This window comes from Hemitrygon akajei, chromosome 19, assembly GCF_048418815.1.
Source record: "Hemitrygon akajei chromosome 19, sHemAka1.3, whole genome shotgun sequence".
In the NCBI taxonomy this organism is placed as follows: Eukaryota; Metazoa; Chordata; class Chondrichthyes; order Myliobatiformes; family Dasyatidae; genus Hemitrygon; species Hemitrygon akajei.
In genome coordinates this window covers 63584884-63607838 of record NC_133142.1, presented here as the reverse complement: position 1 = coordinate 63607838, position 22955 = coordinate 63584884, and the positions used below count along the sequence as shown (strand labels likewise).

The 22955-nt window shown below is 43.0% G+C and overlaps 1 protein-coding gene across 1 annotated transcript in view; it reads left to right on the top strand.

The window, feature by feature from the left end:
* Positions 1–22955, top strand: part of LOC140741996 (ubiquitin-like modifier-activating enzyme 1) — a 430112-nt gene that overhangs the window by 151905 nt on the left and 255252 nt on the right. Inside the window, exon 17 of the mRNA XM_073072650.1 lies at positions 8227–8422. Coding sequence (XP_072928751.1) covers positions 8227–8422 — 196 coding nt within the window. The remainder of the gene's footprint in view (positions 1–8226; positions 8423–22955) is intronic.

The window sequence follows — 22955 nt, the reverse complement described above, 5'->3', positions numbered from 1 at the left end:
GTGCATAAATGCATCAGTACCAGCATTTATTTACAAAGTAAATAGCATTATAAAAATGGGTTAAGATATTTGCAGTGCAGTGCTGTGATGGGAGTAATAGATAGAAGGTGTGCGGAGGGCTAATTTGTATGGTTAATCAGATTAACTGCCTAGGGGGAAGAAGGATTTGGTCCATGCCAGCCTGGACTTCTGCCTAGTTCTATCTAACTGCACCTGAACCTGAACCATTGCCCTCTATACCCCTCTCAGCGATGTACCTATGGCATGGAAGGTAAATGTTGGGATTGCAAAGGCTGAGCATGTGGGAATGGTAGATTGGAGGAGAAAGTTGAGCTCAGTGAGTTCGGGGTGTGACATACAGAGAGGGTGGGGGAAGGGTTAGTGTAGTATACAGTGAGAGGGATAGCATGGAATGCTCTGACTCTGAGAAGGATCAGTGTGCTGGGGATTTTGGTGGAATGAGCGTGTTTGGAAGTTTAGTGTACTGAGCAGACACAGACTCCCCTTCAGGAGCTGTCAGACAAACTACTATCTCCAGAAGGAACTAGCTGAAGTAAATGCAAGTCAAAAAATATTTGGCTTCCTTTACTGGAAGAAAGATCACTTGTTGGGCTGTCTGCCCATTTATGGCCTCACACTGAAGCTGAACAGGGCCTCTGCTTTTAGCCCTGCAGTTCTCTCCCCCTTCAAGAACAGAACTAAGAAATTGTCTTAAAAAGGTAATAGTTTCAGCCTCAGAGTTTACTGAAGAGATTGTTTATCTCGTATGCTGACAGTAAGTTAAGTAGGTGGAACTTCAATAAACAAAAGTGTCTGTCAAACAATAGTAATTCTGCACTTTTGATTTGCAAGCAGTTTTCTTCCTTCCATCTCAGATCCTTTGCTTACATTTTGTTTCCCTGTTTATCCATCACCGACATCCAACTGAATGTAAGTTACTGTGCCTGGTCTAGGGTAGACACTCAGGACAGATGAGAGATCCTGTGCTCATCCTATAGTGGAGCGTGGTTCTCTTTTCTCTGCTTCGGTGAATCAAATATTTTTGAAGTAAAACTCCATCCTGTAGTGGAGGAAATCTGGCATCTTATTGGTGCACAGCAAGATCCTATTGAAAACAACCAATAGAAAATCTGCAGATGCTAGAAATCCGAGCAAAAGCACAAAATGCTGGAGGAACTCAGCAGGTCAGGCAGCATCAATGGAAAGGAATAAATTGCAGACATTTCTGGCCGAGACCCTTCATCAGGACTGGAATGGAAAAGAGAAGCAGCCATAATAAGAAAATGAGGGGAGGGGTATATGAAGGGAGAAGCAGGGAAGTGATAGTTGGGAAAGGTAGAAGGCTGAAGAAGAAGGAATCTGGTAAGAGCTTTGGGAAATAGGGCACCAGAGGGAGGTGATGGGCAAGTAAAGAGAAGAGAAAGGGTAACAGAGGTGTCAGAATGGGGAATGGAAAAACAGAGAAGATGTGCGGAGAAATGACTAAGTTCGAGAGATCAATGTTTATATCATCTCCTCTCTTATCAGTTAACATAGAACTTAGAAATCTACAGCACATCACAGGCCTTTCAGCCCACAATGTTGTGCCAACCATGTAACCTACTCTAGAAACTGCCTAGAATTTCCCTAGCGCATAGCCCTCTATTTTTCTAAGCTCCATGTACCTATCTAAGAGGCTCTTAAAAGACCCTATTGTATCCACTTCCACCATCACTGCCGGCAGTGCATTCCATGCACCCACCAGCGGTCACTGACCTCCATGCAGAATACGGACCATCTACAACCACCCTTTGCCTTCTGTGGGCAAGCCAATTCTGGATCCACAAATCAAAGTCTCCTTGGATCCCATGCCTCCTTACTTTCTGAAGGAGCCTTGCATAGGTAACCTTATCAAATGCCTTATAGAAATCCATATATACTGCTCTACCTTCATCAATGTGTTCTGTTACTTCTTCAAAAAATTCAATCAGGCTCGTAAGGCATAACCTGCCCTCGACAAAACCATACTGACTATCGCTAAGCAGATTATGTCTCTCCAAATGCTCATAAATCCTGCCTCTCAGGATCTTCTCTAAACACAGAAGTCAAACTCACTGGCCTGTAATTTCCTGGGTTATCTCTACTCCCTTTCTTGAACATTTGAGCAACATTTGCAACCCTCCAATCCTCTGGTACTTCTCTCGTCCCTATTGATGATGCAAAATTAATCGCAAGAGGCTCAGCAATCTCCTCCATCACTTCCCACAGTAGCCTGGGGTACATTTCATCTGGTCCCAGTGACTTAACTAACTTAATGCTTTTCTAAAGTTCCAGCACATCCTCTTTCTTAATGTCTATATGCTTAAGCATTTCAGTCAACTGTAAGTCATCCCCACAATTGTCAAGGTCTTTTCCCCGGCGAATACTGAAGCAAAGTACTCATTAAGTACCTCCGCTACCTCCTCCAACTCCATGCACACTTTCCCGCTATCACACCTGATTGGTCCTATTCTCACATGGCACATCCTTTTCCTCTTCACATATTTGTAGAATGCCTTGTGATTTTCCTTAATCCTACTCACTAAGGCCTTCTCTTGGCCCCTTCTGGCTCTCCTAATTCCATTCTTAAGCTCCTTCCTAGCAACCTTGTAATTTTCTAGAGCTCTAACAGTGCTTAGTTTCTTGAACCTTTCATAAGCTTTTCTTTTCTTCTTAACTAGATTTTCTACATCCTTTGTACATCATGGGTCATCAATGCTACCATCCTTTTCCCTGCCTCAATGGAACATACCTATGCAGAACTCCATTGCAAATGGTTCCTGAACATTTGCCACAGGTGTTCCGTGCATTTCCCGGAGAACTTCTGTTCCCAATTTGTGCTTCCTAGTTCCTGCCTAATAGCATCATATTTCCCCCTACCCCTATTAAATGTTTTCCCAAATTGCCTGCTCCTATCCCTCTTCAGCGCGTATGGTGAAGGAGATAGAGTTGTGGTCACCTCCAAAATGCTCTCCCACCGAGAGATCTGACACCTGACCAGATTCATTTCCCAATATCAGATCAAGTACAGCCTCTCCTCCAGTTGGCTTATCAACATATTGCTTCAGGAAACCTTCTTGAACACACCTAACAGACACCACCCCATCTAAACCCCTTGCGCTAAGGAGATGCCAGTCAATATTAGGAAAGTTAAAATCTCCCATCACAACAACCCTATTATTGTAGCATTCCAGAATATGCCTCCCTATCTGCTCCTCAATGTCTCTTTTACTAATGGGTTGGTCTATAAAAAGCACCCAGTAAAGTTATTGCCCCTTTCCTGTTTCTAACATCCACCCACTCTGACTCAGTAGACCATCCCTCCATGACTTCCTCCTTTTCTGCAACCATGACACTATTCCTAATTAACAATGCCATGCCCCCACCTCTTTTGCCTCCCTCCTTCTTCTTTTTAAACGCAAATGCAATGTTGGCAGTTATATTACAAGGGGAATAGAACATAGAAACAAGGAGATAATGCTGAGACTTTATAAGACAAAAGTTAGGCTGCACTTTTTGAATTGAATTAACTTTATGACTTACATCCTTCATAAACATGAGGAGTAAAAATCTTTACATTACATCTCTGTCTAAATGTGCAATGTGCAATTTATAGTAATTTATAATAAATAGTATGTACAACAATATAACATAGAAATGCAGTTGTAACTTCATGAATTAATCAGTCTGTTGGCCTAGTGGAAGAACTTAACCCGGAGTCTGTTGGTCCTGGTTTTCATGCTGTGATACCGTTTCCCAGATGGTAGTAGCTGGTTTGTGGTTGGGGTGACTCAGGTCCCCAATGATCCTTTACACTGTTTTTACACACCTGTCTTTGTAAATGGCCTGAATAGTGGGAAGTTCACATCAATAGATGCGCTGGGCTGTCCGCACCACTCTCTGCAGAGTCCTGTGATTGAGGGAAGTACAGTTCCCATACCAGGCAGTGATGCAGCCAGTCAAGATGCTCTCAATTGTGCCCCTGTAGAAGGTTCTTAGGATTTGAGGACCCATACCAAGCTTCTTCAACCATCTGAGGTGAAGGAGATGCTGTTGTGCCTTTTTCACCACACAACTGGTGTGTACAGACCACGTGAGATCCTTGGTGATGAGCTGATGTGCTGACTGACCTAATTCTGCTCCTATGTCTTATGGTTTCATAATCTTTGTGCTGAACTTCACAAAATGCTACATTGGGGTTTTGGGCTTGTGGCGAAGGCGAGGGACAAATAGTGCTGGCTCAGTGTATCAAAGGACGTTGCACCTGTCTAGAACTCTGATGAAAAACTCACCATTTTGTTCAAACCCTTGCATTCTTCCTTATCTCCAAGCCTTCCGCAAATCCCAGAAATATCTGAGATTTCATATGTATTTTGTATTATATTTTTATGTTTCCCCATGACAAAGGTGGACACTCTGCTTTCCCAGATCTTTGCATTTTCCCAGCTTATCTTTGCCATCCTCCACTGCTCCGTAGTGGCCATTCCTCCTCTGCCAAGACCCTAAGCTCTTGGATTCACTCCCTGAAGTCTCCCTGTCTGTCCCTCATTCCTTCCTTAAGGGCTTCAATAAACCTGGCTCTTTATCTGGTTCTTGACCATCCATCCTCCTATCTCCTCTCCCTTGTTCCTATGAAATGTTTCCAAATTTGTAATTAAATAAAAGGGAGTGAATGGAAATAGGAAGGGAGACAAAATCAGTGAAATAGCAGAGAGCTATTGGTGAAAGGTGGAAGGAAGAGGGTAGACCTGACTAAAACAAGGCGTAGAAGATGGAGTATACTGCCTGTGGAGGGGAATAAAAAGTCAACATTTCAGACCAAAACCTGTTCATCAGGACTGGATGAAGGGTTTTGGCCAAGAATTTTGGCTGTTTATTCCCCTGTGCAGAAGCTGCCTGACTTGCAGAGTTCCTCCAGCGTTTTGTATGTGCTGTTCAAGATTTCCAGCATCTACAGAATCCCTCACATTTAACACTGGCCGTGATCTGCAGGAAACAACAAATAGATTGAACAAGTAATAATTTACCACCATCACTTTCAGCAAACTGAGGGTCCTTTGAATTCAATGAAACCAAATATCAGAAGTTGTTGTTAGAGTGCAGTGGCTGTTTTATTGAGTTTTAATGCAAGTGCACAAAGATTTGTACAGCAATTAAAGTGCAGCAGCTGCTAGACTGAGGCTTAATGTAAGTGATAACACATTTTGTACCCTGGAGAATTGAAATTAAGCCAAATTTCAACAACCTTAATTATGAAATTTAAAATGCAGTAAAATGGATTCATGGGCATTTTTTTTAACAATGTAAAACTTATCAATAAAAAAATTAGTAAAAAAATATTGTGGATGTCAGAATTAGAATAGAACATATAACATAGAAAATCTACAACACAATACTAGCCCTTTGGCTCACAAAACTGTGCCGAACAAGTCCTTACCTTAGAAATTACCTAAGGTAATTATAGCCCTCTGTTTTTCTAAGCACCATGTACCTATCCAGGAATCTCTTAAAAGAACCTATCTTTTCCACCTCCACAACCGTTGCCGGCAACCCATTCCACGCACTCACCACTCTCTGCATATAAAACTTACCCCTGCTAGCTCCTCTGTACCTTAAAACTATGCCCTCTTGTGCTAGCCATTTCATCCGTGGGAAAAGGTCTCTGACTATTCACATGATCAATGCCTCTTGTCATCTTGTACACCTCGATCAGGTTACCTCTCATCCTCTGTCAATCCAAGGAGATAAGGCTGAGTTCGCTCAAACTATTCTCATAAGGCATGCTCCCCAAACCAGGCAACATCCTTGTAAATCTCCTCTGCATCTTTTCTATGGTTTCCACATCCTTCCTGTAGTGAGGAGACCAGAACTGAGCACAGTACTCCAAGTGGAGTCTGACCAGGGTCCTATATTGCTGCAACGTTACCTCTCAGCTCTTAAGCTCAATCCCACGATTGATGAAGGCCAATACACCGTACGGCTTCTTAACCACAGAGTCAACCTGCACAGCAGCTTTGAGTGTTCTATGGGCTCGGACCCCAAGATTCCTCTGATCCTCCACACTGCCAAGAGTCTTACCATTAATACTATATTCTGCCATCATATTTGACCTACCAAAATGAAATACCTCACACTTACCAGGGTTGAACTGCATCTGCCACTTTTCACCCAGTTTTGCATCCTGTCAATGTCCTGCTGTAACCTCTGATGGCCCTCCACACTATCCACAACATCCCCATCCATTGTGTCATCAGCATATTTACTAACCCATCCCTCCACTTCCTCATCCAGGTCATTTATAAAAACACAAAGAGTAGGGGTCAGAGAACAGTTCCCTGAGGCACACCACTGGTCACCGACCTCCATTCAGAATATGACCCGTGTACAACCACTCTTTGCCTTCTGTGGGCAGGCCAGTTCTGGATCCGCAAAGCAATGTCCCCTTGGATCCCATGCCTCCTTACTTTCTCAATAAGCCTTGCATGGGGTAACTTATCAAATGCTTTGCTGAAATCCATATACACCACATCTACTGCTCTACCTTCATCAATGTGTTTAGTCACATCATCAAAAAATTCAGTCAGGCCCGTAAGGCATGACCTGCCTTTGACAAAACCATGCTGACTATTCCTAATCATATTATGCCTCTCCAATGTTCATAAATCTTGCATCTCAGGATCTTCTCCATCAACTTATCAACCACTGATGTAAGACTCACCGGTCTATAATTTCTTGGGCTATCTCTATGCCCTTTCTTGAATAAGGGAACAACATCCACAATCTTCCAATCCTCCGGAACCTCTCCCATCCCAGAAATAAAAATATGTGAATTACTTGGTAGCACTCTGCAGAAACAGCGATAATGCTTCATCTTTGACCTGAAGTATCAATGGTGCTTCTCTTTCCTCACATGCTGCCTGACTTGCTGAGTATTTGAAAGCAGTTTAATTTTGCCTAGTCAGCTGTGTCACAGTAAGTTAATATCGAAAGGAGGGAACGTGCTGCACAAGTTTAATTGGATCTTCTAAATGATCGCACATCTAAGAGACACAGTGGCCAGCAACAGGATTGTGGTTAATTAACACTGAGAAGGGCATTGTTTAGGTTGTGGAATTTGCCACACACTGAATTCATTCACAGCAAAAGTGAAAATTTTGATAAAGAGACATGGTTCATTTACTCTGCTGTTAAGACTATAACTATTTCAAGATTCAAGTTCTTCAATTGACATTCTTCAGTACGCAAGTGTAAAGGAGAACAAAATTGTTGTTACCCCAGATCCTACACAGCATAAAAAACATAATAAGCATTAAAAAAAGTCGAACTAAATTTAAAAGCAATTCTATAAAACATGTAACTGTAAGTAACTGTAGCTCAAGTAACTGTTTGAAGGTGGCTGTGTGTATGTCAGGTTAGATTACTCTATATACATGGACTGATTATGCAGTATGTACATAATGTGATGCTAGATACAGTACTATCTGTATGTAAGGTGACTGACAAGAAATGATGGGTGAATGGGGGGATGAAGGGGATGGTGAGGGACTGTGGAGAGGAGTGTGTCAGTGTAGGTATGAGTGTGGAGTGTCAGTGTAAAGTGACAGTGAACGGGAGGATGAAGGGGATGGTGAGGGACTGTGGAGAGGAGTGTGTCAGTGTAGGTATGAGTGTGGAGTGTCAGTGTAAAGTGACAGTGAACGGGAGGATGAAGGGGATGGTGAGGGACTGTGGAGAGGAGTGTGTCAGTGTAGGTATGAGTGTGGAGTGTCAGTGTAAAGTGACAGTGAACGGGAGGATGAAGGGGATGGTGAGGGACTATGGAGAGGAGTGTGTCAGTGTAGGTAGGAGTGTGGAGTGTCAGTGTAAAGTGACAGTGAACGGGAGGATGAAGGGGATGGTGAGGGACTGTGAAGAAGAGTGGCTGATATGTGTATAGTAGTGGTGGGACATGTGGAGGGGTGGGTTAGCGGCAGAGGTGTTGATTAGCCTTACTGCTTGGGGCAAGTAACTGTTCTTGAGTAAGGTTGTCCTGGCATGGATGCTTGTAGCTTCCATGCTGATGTGATTGGGACAAACAGTCCATGAGCTGAGAGAGTGCAATCCTTCATGATATTGCTTATTTGTCTTCAGCTCTTCTTCACTAATCACTGTACACTCTAACCTTGACTGGAGACTAGGCACTGATGGTTAACTGTCTTCATTGAACAGAAACCCTTCTTTTATGGATCAGACCATGACGCTGCATGAAGGTCAAGCTTTGGAAATCCTTCAAGGTGTTTACAAGAGCCTGGTTGTCGATAAGCCCAAATCCTGGGCTGACTGTGTCGCCTGGGCCAGGAGACACTGGGAGACACAGTACAACAACATCATCGGTCAATTGTTGCACATCTTCCCACCCGAGCAGGTAATAGGTTGAAGCTGGGGGTGGACTGGAGACAATAAAGACTGTCTGGGACATTGGAATTATTCAGAGTTTCAGCACTGCAACTGAACAAGTGTGATTGTTCTGGGAGCAGAGAGTTTTTTATGTGGAGGCTTGTCACAAACTGAGCAGTGTTTGTAAGATGTAAGGTAGATAGATTTTTTTCCCTACATGCTATCAGAGTTACCTAAAGGTAACATATACTGCAACCATATTCAACATACCATATATTCTTAAACAAAACAGTAATTGGAATTTCATTTCATCCTCATTGTGCTTGAGATTTCATTTTAAGCATTTGGCTAAGGGCAGCTGGTAGTTGACATTGACCTCTTGACACCTTCCTGTAGTGGCAATTTTTTCTTTTCTGAGCATCAAAGTCAGGCTTGAGGAGGAATACTGTAACCACAAGAGATTCTGTAGACACAAGAATCTTGAACAACATAGACAAAATTCTGGAGGAACTCGGCAAGACAGGCAGCATCTATAGAGGGGCTGAACATTGAATACCTTGGGTCAAGATGCTTCATCCAGTCCCAATGTCTTGGCCCAAAATGTCAACTGTTTATTCCCCTCCTACGTCAAAGTAAATTTATTATCAAAGTACATATATGTCACTATATACAACTCAAAGATTCATTTTTTACAGGAATTCACAGTAAATAAAAGAAACACAATATAATCAATGAAAAACCGCATTCAACAGGTCAGCCAGACAACCAAAGTGCAAAAATCAAAAACCTTGAAAATACAATACAAAAACAAACAATAATAAAGACATAAATAATGTTCTCTACCTTCTCTACTTCGTTTTAGTTGGCTCTACCCTATCCCTTTCACCTTTCACCAGCATCTCTCTGCTATTTCACTGATTTTGTCTCCTTTCATTTCCTTCCCTCCCTTTCATTTACCAGGTAATTGCATATCTGGAACCATAAATAGAGGCTCTTCATAGGAGTGATGGAGATGAGGAGGTCTGATAGATGGTCAAGAATCCAGATAAATACCTGTAAACTGATTAGAAAGGCTGGCTCTGATATAGGGGTCAAACTGGACACACTAGAGGCTGTGATAGGCTATGGAAAATCGTGACAATTCTGGACAGTGTTTCGCACCCTCTGCATACTACATTGGCTGATTAGAGGAGCACTTTTAGTAACAGACTAAGACAACTGCAGTGCTTCAAAGAGCTCTATATGAGATCATCCTTACCCTCAGCCATTAGGCTCTATAATGAGTCAACCTGTAGCCAGGGAAGTGATGACCCTCCTCCTGTTAGACTGTCCGTGGTAATGTATTATTTATTCTTTATACTTCTCTTCTAATATTTATATCTGTGTACTTGTAATGCTACTGTGACACTGTAATTTCCTTTGGGATCAATAATGTATCTATCTATCTAAAGAGCCAGGTTAATGGAGGTCCTTAGGGAAGGAGTAAGGGACAGAGAGAACAATTTTATGGGACAGGACTAGATCTAAGATAGCATTTTCCATTGTAGGTTCACCAACATGCTGCTCAATAAAGCCATCACAGATGCATTCTGTGAAGTCCTCCTCAAGACTTCCTTGACCAACCTGATTCACCCAGTCTATGTGGAAGTTAAAATCCCCCCATGACAACTGCCATTCCGTTTTTACAAGCCTCAGTTAATTCTTGGTTAACGGCCTCTGCCACTGCAATATTTTTATCAGGTGGCCTACAGACAACTCCCACCTTTTTTCCCTTTACTATCCTTAATCTTGACCCAGATGGACTCAACATTCTGCTCCGTAGACCTTATATCATCTCTCATAATCGCCCTGATTTCATCCTTAATTAAGAGCGCCACTCCACCTCCTCTGCCTTCCTGCCTATCTTTCCGTATTACTTGATACCCTTGGATATTTAATTCCCAGTCATCTCCACCTTGCAACCAGGTTTCTGTAATTGCCTCTAAATCATATGCCTTGGTACTGATCTGTGCAACAAGTTCACTAAACTTGTTTCTAATACTACAGGCATTTAGATAAAGTGCCCTTGTACTCATTGTCCTTTTAGAATCTACTGATCTATGCGATTTTTGCTTTTTACTTTTATGCACTCGACTCATACAACATAGAACATAGAATAGTACAGCATATTACATGCCCTTTGGCCCACAATGTTGTGCCGACCTTTAAATCCTGCCTCCCATATAACCCCCCCCCACCTTAAATTCCTCCATATACCTGTCTAGTTGTCTCTTAAATTTCACTAGTGTATCTGCCTCCACCACTGACTCAGGCAGTGCATTCCATGCACCAACCACTCTCTGAGTAAAAAACCTTCCTCTAATATCCTCCTTGAACTTCCCACACCTTACCTTAAAGCCATGTCCTCTTGTACTTAGCAGTAGTGCCCTGGGGAAGAGGGGCTGGCTATCCACTCTATCTATTCCTCATTATATCTTGTATACCTGTATCATGTCTCTTCTCATCCTCCTCCTCTCCAAAGAATAAAGCCCTAGCTCCCTTAATCTCTGATTCCCGTATAAAGATCCTAGCCAGAGGCTCAGTGATCTCTTCCCTCACCTCATAGAGCAGCCTGGGGAATATTCCGTCTACCCCAAAGGTGGTTCCGATGCCCCAATATTCTGAAACCCTCCCTCCTACCCAGGACTATATAAAGTGCACAAAACAGTGCAGGCATTACAATAAATAATAAACAAGACAATAGGCATGGTAGAGGACAGTAAGTTGGTGTCACTCCAGGCTCTGGGTATTGAGGAGTCTGATGGCTTGGGGGAAGAAACTGTTACATAGTCTGGTCATGAGAGCCCAAATGCTTTGGTGCCTTTTCCCAGATGGCAGGAGGGAGAAGAGTTTGTATGAGAGGTGCGTGCGGTCCTTCACAATGCTGTTTGCTTTACAGATGCAGTGTGTAGTGTAAATGCTTGTAATGGCGGGAAGAGACCCCGATGATCTTCTCAGCTGACCTCACTATCCGCTGCAGGGTCTTGTGATCTGAGATGGTGTAATTTCCGAACCAGGCAGTGATGCAGCTGCTCAGGATGCTCTCAATACAACCTCCGTAGAATGTGGTGAGGATGGGGGGGTGGGAGATGGACTTTCCTCAGCCTTCGCAGAAAGTAGAGATGCTGCTGGGCTTTCTTTGCTATGGAGCTGGTGTTGAGGGACCAGGTGAGATTCTCCACCAGGTGAACAGCAAGAAATTTGGTGCTCTTAACCATCTCTACCAAGGAGCCGTTGATGTTCAACAGAGAGTGGTCGCTCCGTGCCCTCCTGAAGTCAACAACTATCTCCTTTGTTCACATTCAGAGACAGGTTGTTGGCTCTGCACCAGTCCATTAGCTGCTGCACCTCCTCTCTGTAAGCTGACTCATCATTCTTGCTGATGAGACCCACCACGGTCGTGTCATTGGTGAACTTTATGATGTGGTTCGAGCTGTGTGTTGCAGCACAGTCAAGCGTCACCAGAGTGAACAGTAGTGGACAGAGCACACAGCCCTGGGGGGCCCCCATGCTCAGTGTGATGGTGTTGGAGATGCTGCCTCCGATCTGGACTGATTGAGGTCTCCCAGTCAGGAAGTCTAGGATCCAGTTGCAGAGGGAGGTGTTCAGGCCCAGTAGGCTCAGATTTCCAATCAGTTTCTGAGAGATGATTGTGTTGAATGCTGAACTAAAGTCTATGAACAGCATTCAAACGTACATGTCTTTTTTGTCCAGGTGGGTTAGGGCCAGGTGGAGGGTGGTGGCAATGGCATCATCTGTTGAACAGTTGGACGGTACGCAGACTACAGGGGGTCCAGTGAGGGGGGCAGCAGGGCCATGATGTGCCTCATGACGAGTCTCTCAAAACACTTCATGATGATGGATGTGAATGCAGTGGACGGTGGTCATTGAGGCAGAACACTGAAGACTTCTTCAGCACGGGGACGATAGTGGCGGCCTTGAAGTACATTGGAACGGTGCCATTGCTCAGGGAGATGTTGAAGATGTCAGTGAGAACATCTGCTAGCTGGTCTGCACATCCTCTGAGCACTCTACCAGGAATATTGTCTGGTTCAGCAGCCTTCCGTGGGTTGACCCTACACAGGGTTCTTCTCACATCGGCCACGGTGAGACATAGCACCTGGTCATTTGGAGGAGGGGTGGACTTCCTCACCGCCACGTCATTTTCCACCTCAAAACAAGCGTAGAAGTTGTTCAGCTCATCTGGGAGGGAGGTATCACCCGCACAGTCAAGTGATGTTGTCCTGTAGTTGGTGATGTCCTGAATGCCCTTCCACATGCGCCGCGTGTCGCCGCTGTCCTGGATTCACTGGGTGTGTGCACACTTTTCCTCTCTGATGGTCTGGGACAGTTTGGCCTTTGCTGTTGTTAGGGCTGTCTTGTCGCCTGCTCTGAAGGCGGAGTCACAGGTCTTCAGCAGCGCACGCATCTCCACGGTCATCCATGGCTTCTGGTTAGCACATGTAGTGATGGTCTTGGACACAGTGACGTTGTTGATGCACTAGCTGATGTAGCTGGTCACTGATGCTGTGTACTCCTCTAAGTTGGTAGAGTCGCCATCGGTTGCAGCCTCCCTGAACATGTGCCAGTCAGTGTGCTCAAAGCAGTCTTGAAGAGCAGAGATGGCTCCTGCTGGCCAGGTTTTCACCTGCTTCCGAACTGGTCTCTAACGTCTGATGAGTGGTCTGTATGCTGGGATTAGCATAACAGAGATGTGGTCTGAGTAACCGAGGTGGGAGCAGGCTCCACCCAGTACGTGTCGGGGATGTTTGTGTAAACAAAGTCCAACACATTCTTCCCCCTCGTTGCAAATCTGCTTTGGAGGGAGATGACCACGTGAGACTCCTGTACTATCTTCCTGCTATTACTCTTCCTGTTGGTCACCCATTCCCTATCTTTCCTTAGATCATTAAACTGTGGTGTAACCAACTCACTAAATGTGCTATCCACAACATTCTCAGCATCTCAGATGCTCCGAAGTGAGTCCATGCGCATTTCCAGTGCCGCCATGCAGTCTACCTTGCCAGAATCAAGTGACTTTTTGAAGCTCATGACCAATGCATCTGTTATCTCTTCAGCAACCTCTCTCAAGACTCTGGGATGTACTTCATCTGGCCCAGGTGAGTTATCCAATGTAACTGGATAAGGGCCTAGCATGAGTTTGCCTAGCATGTTTTCCTTTGTAATAGCAATGGCCCTCACTCCTGCTCCCTGACACTCACAGACCTCTGGCATACTGCTAATATCTTCCATAGTGAAGACAGATGTCAAGTACCCATTAAGTTCACCTGCCATTTTTTTGTCCCCCATTACTACTTTATGAGCATCATTTTCCAGTGGTCCAGTATCAATTCTCACCTCCCTTTTACTCTTTATATAGCTGAAAAAACTTGTGGTATCCTGCTTATTTCATCTTTTCCCCTCTTATAGATTTTTTGTTACCTTTTGTTAGATTTTAAGAACTTCCCAATAATTCAACTTCCCATTTGTTTTTGCTACCTTATATGCCCTTCCCTTGGCTTTTATGCAATCCTTAACTTCCCTTGTCAGCCATGGTTGCATACACCTGCCATTTGAGAACTTCTTCCTCTGTGGAATATATCTATCCTGCATCTTTCTATTTCCAGAAACTTCAGCCATCTCTGCTCTGCCTTTATCCCTGTCGATATCCTTTTCCAATCCACTTGGGCCAGCTCCTCTCTCATGCCTCTGTAATTCCATTTATTCCATTGCAATATGTAAACATGTGAATTATGCTTCTCCCTCTCAAGCTACAGTATGAATTTAATCATATTATCACTAATTCCTAAGGGTTCCTTTATGTTAAGCTCCCTAATAAGGTCTGGGTCATTGCACAACACCCAATCCAAGATAGCCTTTCCTCAAATAGGCTCAAGCACAAGCTGCTCTAAAAAGCCATCTTGTTGTTCCTAGTGGATTTAAGTCCTGCATAACTCTGCTCACACCTCAACGGGACTTGGCAGTGTTGCCTAGCAGGTGTGTCTCTGGTGTAGGAAGACTGCTTTTCTGGGCCGGGGCTTATAAGACTTTATTAGATAACGTGTAGTTTACCGATCTGAACTGCCTTACCCTGATACTGAGTGCTCCAAGTAAATCAACTCAAATTTGTCAGAACTATTATGTCTTATCTTGATGAGTGGAAAACCTCCTCTGTGAGTCCCAGCCCTTCCACTCCTCCAAGCTCCCTGATGAATCAATTTATTTTAGTAAAATATCTGGACAGGAACAGATTTATTATGATCTGGCTGTTTTCACACAATATTTGAGAACTGCAGTTCATATAATCTAAACCTTCAGATGGAATAGCTGAGTTATTGTAAACAAATGTTTTATTTTAATAAAAATGGTGTTTGACAGATGCTAATTTATAGCCACCAAACTCCACCATGGACAGTCTGAATCCCGGCTATGTAGGGAGGAGGGTTGGGTATCCTGTAAAAATCCAGAGCTACTGAAACACTAACAAAAGCTCCAAAGACCTCATCCCTGGGAGTGGAAAGACCTTTGCATAGAAAACAAAGGAAGTCATGTGGTTAAAGTGGAGGCCATGGGGCTGATCAACCTTTGGCCCAGGACTAAGGACTCCAACAAACTACTGTCAGCGGCCTACGCCCCAGTAGGAGTGATGGGCTTAAGAAGAAATTTTAGGCAGTCTTGGGAATGGTATCTGACACCACAGATAAAAGCCTCTCTCATCTCATTGTTGGGATACCCAGTTACTTCCACTCTTCCTAATCGCTTCTTTCTGACTCTTGATACTCTTCTTAAAAGCTGTGGTGCACTTAGATCATAACCATCCCTGTCTGAGAATGTAATACGCTGCTATATTGGCCATAAATTGCTTAATTTGCTTGGGTCTCAGTTATAATCAATGGACTGGAGAGGGTAGAATTGGAAGTGGTTTATTATTGAAACATACAGGGATGCAGTAAAAAACTTGACTTGTTTACTGTCATAGGGCTCCACAGGGGACTGTCCTGTCTCCCTTTCTCTTCACCATTTACACCTCGGACTTCAACTACTGCACAGAGTCTGGCCATCTTCAGAAGTTTTCTGATGACTCTGCCATAGTTGGATGCATCAGCAAGGGAGATGAGACTGAGTACAGGGCTACGGGGGGAAACTTTGTCACATGGTGCGAGCAGAATCATCTGCAGCTTAATGTGAAAAAGACTTAAGGAGCTGGTGGTGGACCTGAGGAGGGCTAAGGCACCGGTGACCCCTGTTTCCATCCAAGGGGTCAGTGTGGACATGTTGGAGGATTACAAATACCTGGGGATACGAAATAACAATAAACTGGACTGATCAAAGAACACTGAGGCTGTCTACAAGAAGGGTCAGAGCCGTCTCTATTTCCTGAGGAGACTGAGGTCCTTTAACATCTGACAGACGATGCTGAGGACGTTCTACGAGTCTGTGGTGGCCAGTGCTATCATGTTTGCTGTTGTGTGCTGGGGCAGCAGGCTGAGGGTAACAGACACCAACAGAATCAACAAACTCATTCGTAAGGCCAGTGATGTTGTTGTGGTGGAACTGGACTCTCTGACGGTGGTGTCTGAAAAGAGGATGCTGTCCAAGTTGCATGACATTTTGGACAATGACTCCCATCCACTCCATAATATACTGGTTAGGCACAGGAGTATATTCAGCCAGAGACTCATTCCACCGAGATGTAACACTGAGCGACATAGGGAGTCATTCCTGCCTGTTGCCATCAAACTTTACAACTCCTCCCTCAGAGTGTCAGACACCCTGAGCCAATAGGCTGGTCCTGGACTTATTTCCACTTGGCATGATTAACTTATTATTATTTAATTATTTATGGTTTTATATTGCTACACTATATTTCTACACTATTCTTGGTTGGTGTGGCTGTAACGAAACCCAATTTCCCTCGGGATCAATAAAGTATGTCTGTCTGTCTGTAAATCATTACACACTGCATTGAGATTGAACAAGGTAAAACAATCACAACATCTAATAAAGTGTAAATGCTACAGAGAAAATGCAGTGCAGGTAAACAATAAAGTGCAAGATCATAATGAGTTAAATTGTGAGAAGTTAGCCTGGGATTCATTGAGTGACTACACTCTCTGGGGCTGAGCATAAGGTGGTGAAATTGTTGTCTGATGTCTATGGCGTCATAGAATTATACAGTACGAAACAAGCCCTTTTTGGCCTATGATGACCATGTTCTCAATATTTATGGCTTATTTTTATTATTATTTTTCTTTCTTTTTGTATTTGCACAGTTGTCTTTTGCACAGTGGATGTTTGTCAGTTCTGTTGGGTGTGGTCTTTCATTGACTCAATTGTGTTTCTTGGATTTACTGTGAATGCCCACAAAAATGGATCTCAGGGTTATATAAATTGGTATAGAAATTGAAAAGTAATAGATTTACTTTGAGTCTTAAGCTTTAACCATGGTATGTACTCTAGACAGTCCCATTTGCCTGTTTTTGGCCCATATCCCTCCAAACGTTTTCCATCCATCGGTTCAAATGTCTTTTAAATATTGCAATTCAGAATTAAAATCAGCTTTAATATCATTGGCATATGTCATGAAATTTGTTGTACCCATCTCTCCCACTTCCTCTAACAGATCACCACCACGTGTGTAAAAGTTTTCTCTCTGGTCCTTTTTAAATCTTCCATATCTCAACTTAAATCCATGCCCTCTGGTTTTAGATTTCCCTACTCTGGGAAAAGACCTTGAGCATCCGCAGCCAGCAGATGATTTCTCATCTTCTTCTCCCACCACCACCACCATTCTCACAGAACAATGATCTGGTTCTCCAAGACGGCCCATTCCTCATATACCAACATACCTTTAAAGTAACTTCACAAGAGCATTAGTAAATCAATGCATAGAAAGAGTCATTTGGACAAGGTGAGAAAAAATTTAGTGTAAGAATTAGAATCAGGTTTATTATCACTTACATATAATGTGGAATTTCCTGTTTTGTGTTAGCAGTTTAGTGTGGGACATAAGAATAACTATAAGGTCTAATAAAATCAATCAATAGTGCAAAAGGGGAATAATGAAGGCGTATTCATGAACTTTTCAGAAATCTGATGCCGGTGGTGGGGGGGGCTGGAGAGATAAGAAACTTGGCATAAATCATTAAGTGTGTATTTTTAGGATCCTGTGCCTCCTCCCTGATGGTAGCAATGAGAGGAGGGCATATAGAAACATAGAAAAACTACAGGCCCTTCGGCCTACAATGCTATGCCATGCTGAACATGTATGTACTTTAGAAATTACCTGGAGTTACACATAGCCCTCTATTCTTCTAAGCTCCATGTACCTATTCAGGAGACTCTTAAAAGACCCTATCACATCTGCCTCCACCACCAGCGCCGACAGCCCATTCCACACACTCACCACTCTCTGTGTTTAAAAAAAACTTACCCCTGACATCTTCTTGTACCCACTTCCAAGCACCTTAAAACCCTCTCATGCCCTCTCATGTCAGCCATTTCAGCCCTGGAAAAAAAGACTCTGACTATCCACACAATCAATGCCTCTTATTATCTTATAGACCTCTATCAGGTCACCTCTCATCCTCCATCACTCCAAGGAGAAAAGGCCAAGGCCAAGTTCACTCAATCTATTCTCATAAGGCATGCTCCCCAATCCAGGCAATGTCCTTGTAAATCTCCTCTGCACTCTTTCTGTAGTTTTCACATCCTTCCTGTAGTGAGGTGACCAGCACCGAGCACAGTACTCCAAGTGGGGTCTGATCAGGGTCCTATATAGCTACAACATTACCTCTCGGCTCCTAAACTCAATCCCACAGTTGATGAAGGCCAATGCATCACATGCCTTCTTAACCACAGATTCAACCTGCACAGCAGTTTTGAGTGCCCTATGGACTCGGATCCCAAGTCCAATATCCTGGATGGTGAAGGATGCCACCTTCTTGAGGCACTGTCATTTGAAAATATTCTCGATGCTAGGGAGGCCTTTGTCCGCTATTGAGCTGGCTGAGTCTACAGCCTCTGTAGCCTCTTTTGGTCTTGTACATTGGAGTCATCATACCAGGCAGTGATGCAGTGATGTACTTTCCAAGTTACATCTGTAGAAACTTGCTGATGTCTTTGGTGACATACCAGATCTCCTCAATCTCCTCAAACTCCTAATGAAGTGTAGCTGCTGCCGTGCCTTCTTCATGACCACATAAATATATTGGGCCCAGGATGGATTCTTTGAGATGTTGATGATCCTTCTTTAGACCCAGCAACAGTTCTCCCCACACCTCTGTGTGGTCTTCTTGTGAACTTAAAGTATCGTTGAGGCAAATGTATCTGTGCCAAGGTATAGTTGCAGTCTCAACAGAATTGCAGCATGAATCCAGCTGAAATAGCTGAGAGTTTTCATTCGACTATTACTGGTGCCTGTAATGTATACATGCTGAATCCATATGGCTGTTAAAATGCTCATTTTCTAATGAATGGGACTGCTAAATTAGCACCAGCTGGTGGGGCTTGCATGCCTGCTGTTAGAATCTGACCTGTTGCAGCATTGCTTTAGGGGCAGGACAAATAAAGGTTAATGCAAAATGTAGACAAAAGATTTTGTGTTGGCACGTGGGCTAACAGGGCCTGCTGTGGATAGATTGCAGATTCAAAAGCGGCATGTAATCTGGAAAAAAAAAGTCTCTGTGGACCCCCTGCCTCGTCCCCGCCGGCCCCATATCCCAAAACAAAAACGTAATTGGTTTGTAACTTGTGAGAGCAGACAGAGGTAGAGACAGAATTCTTGCAGTTTTGTAAAAAAAAAGCTCATCTGTGTTGATGTGGGTTTTGTTCTTTTAAAAAATGTAAATTGTGCAACAGATTTTTACTTTAATCCATAGCTGAAATAAAAGCTTACTTTTGAATCAGGCAAAGTTACATTTTTAAAGAGATTTGTTTTAGCAAGGTTATGGCTTCATTGGACATTGTGCTTTCCAGTAACTCACAAATTGCAAACTGAGTCATTTGATGTCACTTGATAATAATTATTACTTTTACTCTTTATGTTGGCTGTGACAGCAGTGTACTGCAATACTTAAAATATACTATATATTACAATATATAAAATAAATAGTGAGGTGGTGTTTATGGACCGTATAAAATTCTCATAGCAGAAAGGAAGAAGCTGTTCCTGAAACACTAAGTACATGACTTTGGGCTCCTGAACTGACAGGATGCATTACAGCAACTCAAAATACTCGTTAGAATGCACCTTCCAAACCCAAGGCTCTACCAGCTAGAAGGTCAAGGGTATCAAACGCACGGAAGCAAACACCATCACCTGAAAGCCACACACATCATGACTTGGAAATATGTTGACGTTGCTTCACTGTCAGTGGTGTAGCAGTTAGCATAACACTTCATAGTGCCAGCAACCTGGGTTTAATTGTACGTTCTTCCCTAGACCACATAGGTTACCTCTGGGAGCTCTGATTTCCTTCCACTTTCCAAAGTTGCACAGGTTAGGGTTACTAAATTTGGGCACGCTATTTTGGCACCAGAAAAGTGGCAACACTCTTGGACTACCTCCAACACATCCTCGAACTGTGTTAGTCATTGACACGTGACACATTTTTCATGTATGTTTTGATGTATCTGTGAGAAATAAGTGTATTTTTTTTAATCTAACAGTACCCAAATCTCAAGGACTACAGTAATTCAGGAAGGCAACCTCCACTACCTTCTCAACGGCATTTAGTTTATGGCAAATAAGTGCTGGCTCAGCCTGCCAAGCCCACATCCCTTGATTGAGTATAAGATTTACCTTTACAATGGATGGATCTCAGTTAGGATAGTAAAACCATGTATTTACTCAAGCCCAATTGCCCTGATTCTTGGAGGCAAGGGTGAACAAATTAAATTTTTTATTGGAATAGTTGTAACATAGAGTAAAGCACGTTTTTAGCACTACACTATGATGACCCATACTGGCTCTTGAGTTGGTCAAGATTACTCATTCCCAGATCACTTTAGTGACTCCCTCTGTGCAGCACCTGTTCACCTGCAACCATGGTAGCCTTTGCACCAATCTGAATATCACAGCAACTTAAAAGTGATGAAGAAATCAGCAAAGAGGACCCCCATCCATGCTGTCTTCTCACTCCTGCCATCGGGAAGGAGGTACAGGAGCCTGAGGTCCCACTCCACCGATTCAGGAACAGTTATTACCCCTCAACCATCAGGCTCCTGGACCAGTGTGGATAACTTCACTCATGGAAATACTGAACTGATTCCACAACTTGTGGACTCGCTTTCAATGACTTTACAACTCATGTTTTCAGTATTTATTTACTATTTATTTATTATATTTCATTTGCATTGTTTTCTTTTGCACATTGGGTGTTTGTCAGTCATTGTTTTTTGTCGTTTTTTTATTGAGTCTATTGTACTTCTTTGTTCTATTGTGAATGCCCACAAGAAAATAAATCTCAGGTTTGTCTATGGTGACATGTACATACTTTGATAATAAATTTCCTTTGAACTTTGAGCATTCACTCTGTTTCTTTTCCACAGACTGTGTCTTCTGTTCATTTTTATCATCCCCTTTTCCCTTTGCTTCTCCACTGGAATGGCTTCACTTTCCCCACCATCTTCAACTTCTCCCTCCTTTCAACACACTAACTAAATCTAATAGTTCTTCCCAGTGAGGCAACACTTCATCCGTAAGTGTACCGGGGTCATTTACTATATCCGGTGGTCCCAGTGCAGCCCCCTATACATTGGTGAGATTTGATGTAGATTGGGGGACCACTTTTTTGAGCCCCTTGATACCATCAGCAACAGAAGGATTTCCACGTTGCTAGCCTTTCAAACCGATGGCATGAAAATCAATTTCTCTAACTTCTGATCATTTCTCCCCCCTCCCCCTTCTTTCTTCTTCTATTCCCCATTCTGGTTCCCATCTTACCTCTTCTCCTCACCTGCCCATCACCTGCCTCCGGAACCTGATGACACATTCTTAGTGTTTTAGAAACAGATTCTTCCCCTCTGCCGTCTGTTTTCTGAACAGTTCATAAACCATGAACACTACCTCACAATTTAGCACTTTTTTGTGCTACTTATTTATTTTCATTATTTTCAGCCCTTCAAACTTTAATCACCTAGCAGCTTTTCACTTTATTCTCCCTCCCACACCCATCCTCCTTCTCCTCTTCTCCCCCACCCCCCCCCTCCCGACACCTTCTTATTCTTACTTCTGCACCCTTCATTTCCAGTCCTGATGAAGGGACTCAGCCCAAAATACCCACTGTTTATTCATTTCTGTTGACATTGTCTGACCTACTGAGTTGCTCCAGCATTTTGTGTGTGTTACTCTGGATTTCCAGTAATGCAGAATCTCTTGCATTTGATTGACTATTAGGAGCTTCTAGGATTCTGATGGAGTCTCTTAGTCTGGAGGTGGAGAATATGTTTCACTATCATTCATTAATATAAAATAAATCCAATTGTGTCTCCCTGGCTTAAGCAAGGCAAATAACATAGAAACATTAAAGGGAAGTTAGGTGAAAATGTGGAGGAAAGGAAGTGAAACTCATGCAGATTAGGATTAGGTCAACAGAGTTAGGACCTAAACACCATCACCAACTAGTTGGACCAAATGGCCTATTTCCCTGTTGTATTTTGAAAATAATTCTCCCTCATTATGTTGTTCTTGACTTAATTGCTTTGTGCTAAGTTAACAGCCAGAACTTATTCCACTGGAGAGCCAGCTGAGATCTTAACTCATCAGTAGGGTTTGCCCAGAAGCATGTTCAGCCTGTAAACTCTTCCACATCATGCAGAGGAAAGAAACATATGGGAATACTTTGTGAAAGTTTAGCATCAGTCTATCGCATTGAGACTGACACTTTGAATGGATGCCTACTTGCCAAAACTATTTGAGTGGCAGCACAATGAATACACGGAGGATCAAGATGCTATCGCTACCTGTATATTGTTCATGGAGGGTGTCAGGGTCTGAGAGCAGATGGAAGAGCCAGATATAGCTTAGAGCTTTAATCATCTCTGCAGTTCTACTAAAATATATTCTGGGATACTCACAGCACGTTACTGCTTCAAGAATGCAGGCTTTCAACATGCTTCAATATCATCCTTGTTTGGTGTTTGTTTAGCTGTCTTTTCACTACCTGTTCCACAGTATGTTTGATTTTGTAACTATAATTAGTTGCTGCCTGAGCTGCTGAGTTCCTCCAGCATTTTGTTTGCATTGCCCAAGATTTCCAGCATCTGCAGAATCTCCTGTATCCAATTTACATGGGATATTTAATGTCAGTAACATTTGTAAAGTAGGAAAAGTTCAATTTCAAGCTTAATTTTATTCACCCAGTTAACTCTAAGGAAAACATTGTTCCTCCAGAGCTATGGTGCAAACCTCAGTACATATAGCCACACACAGCACACAACATGTAAAGTTATGACAGTACACACAGTCACAAAATAATATAAGTACTAAACCTTGAGTGTCATGGCCTGAAAGTTGATGG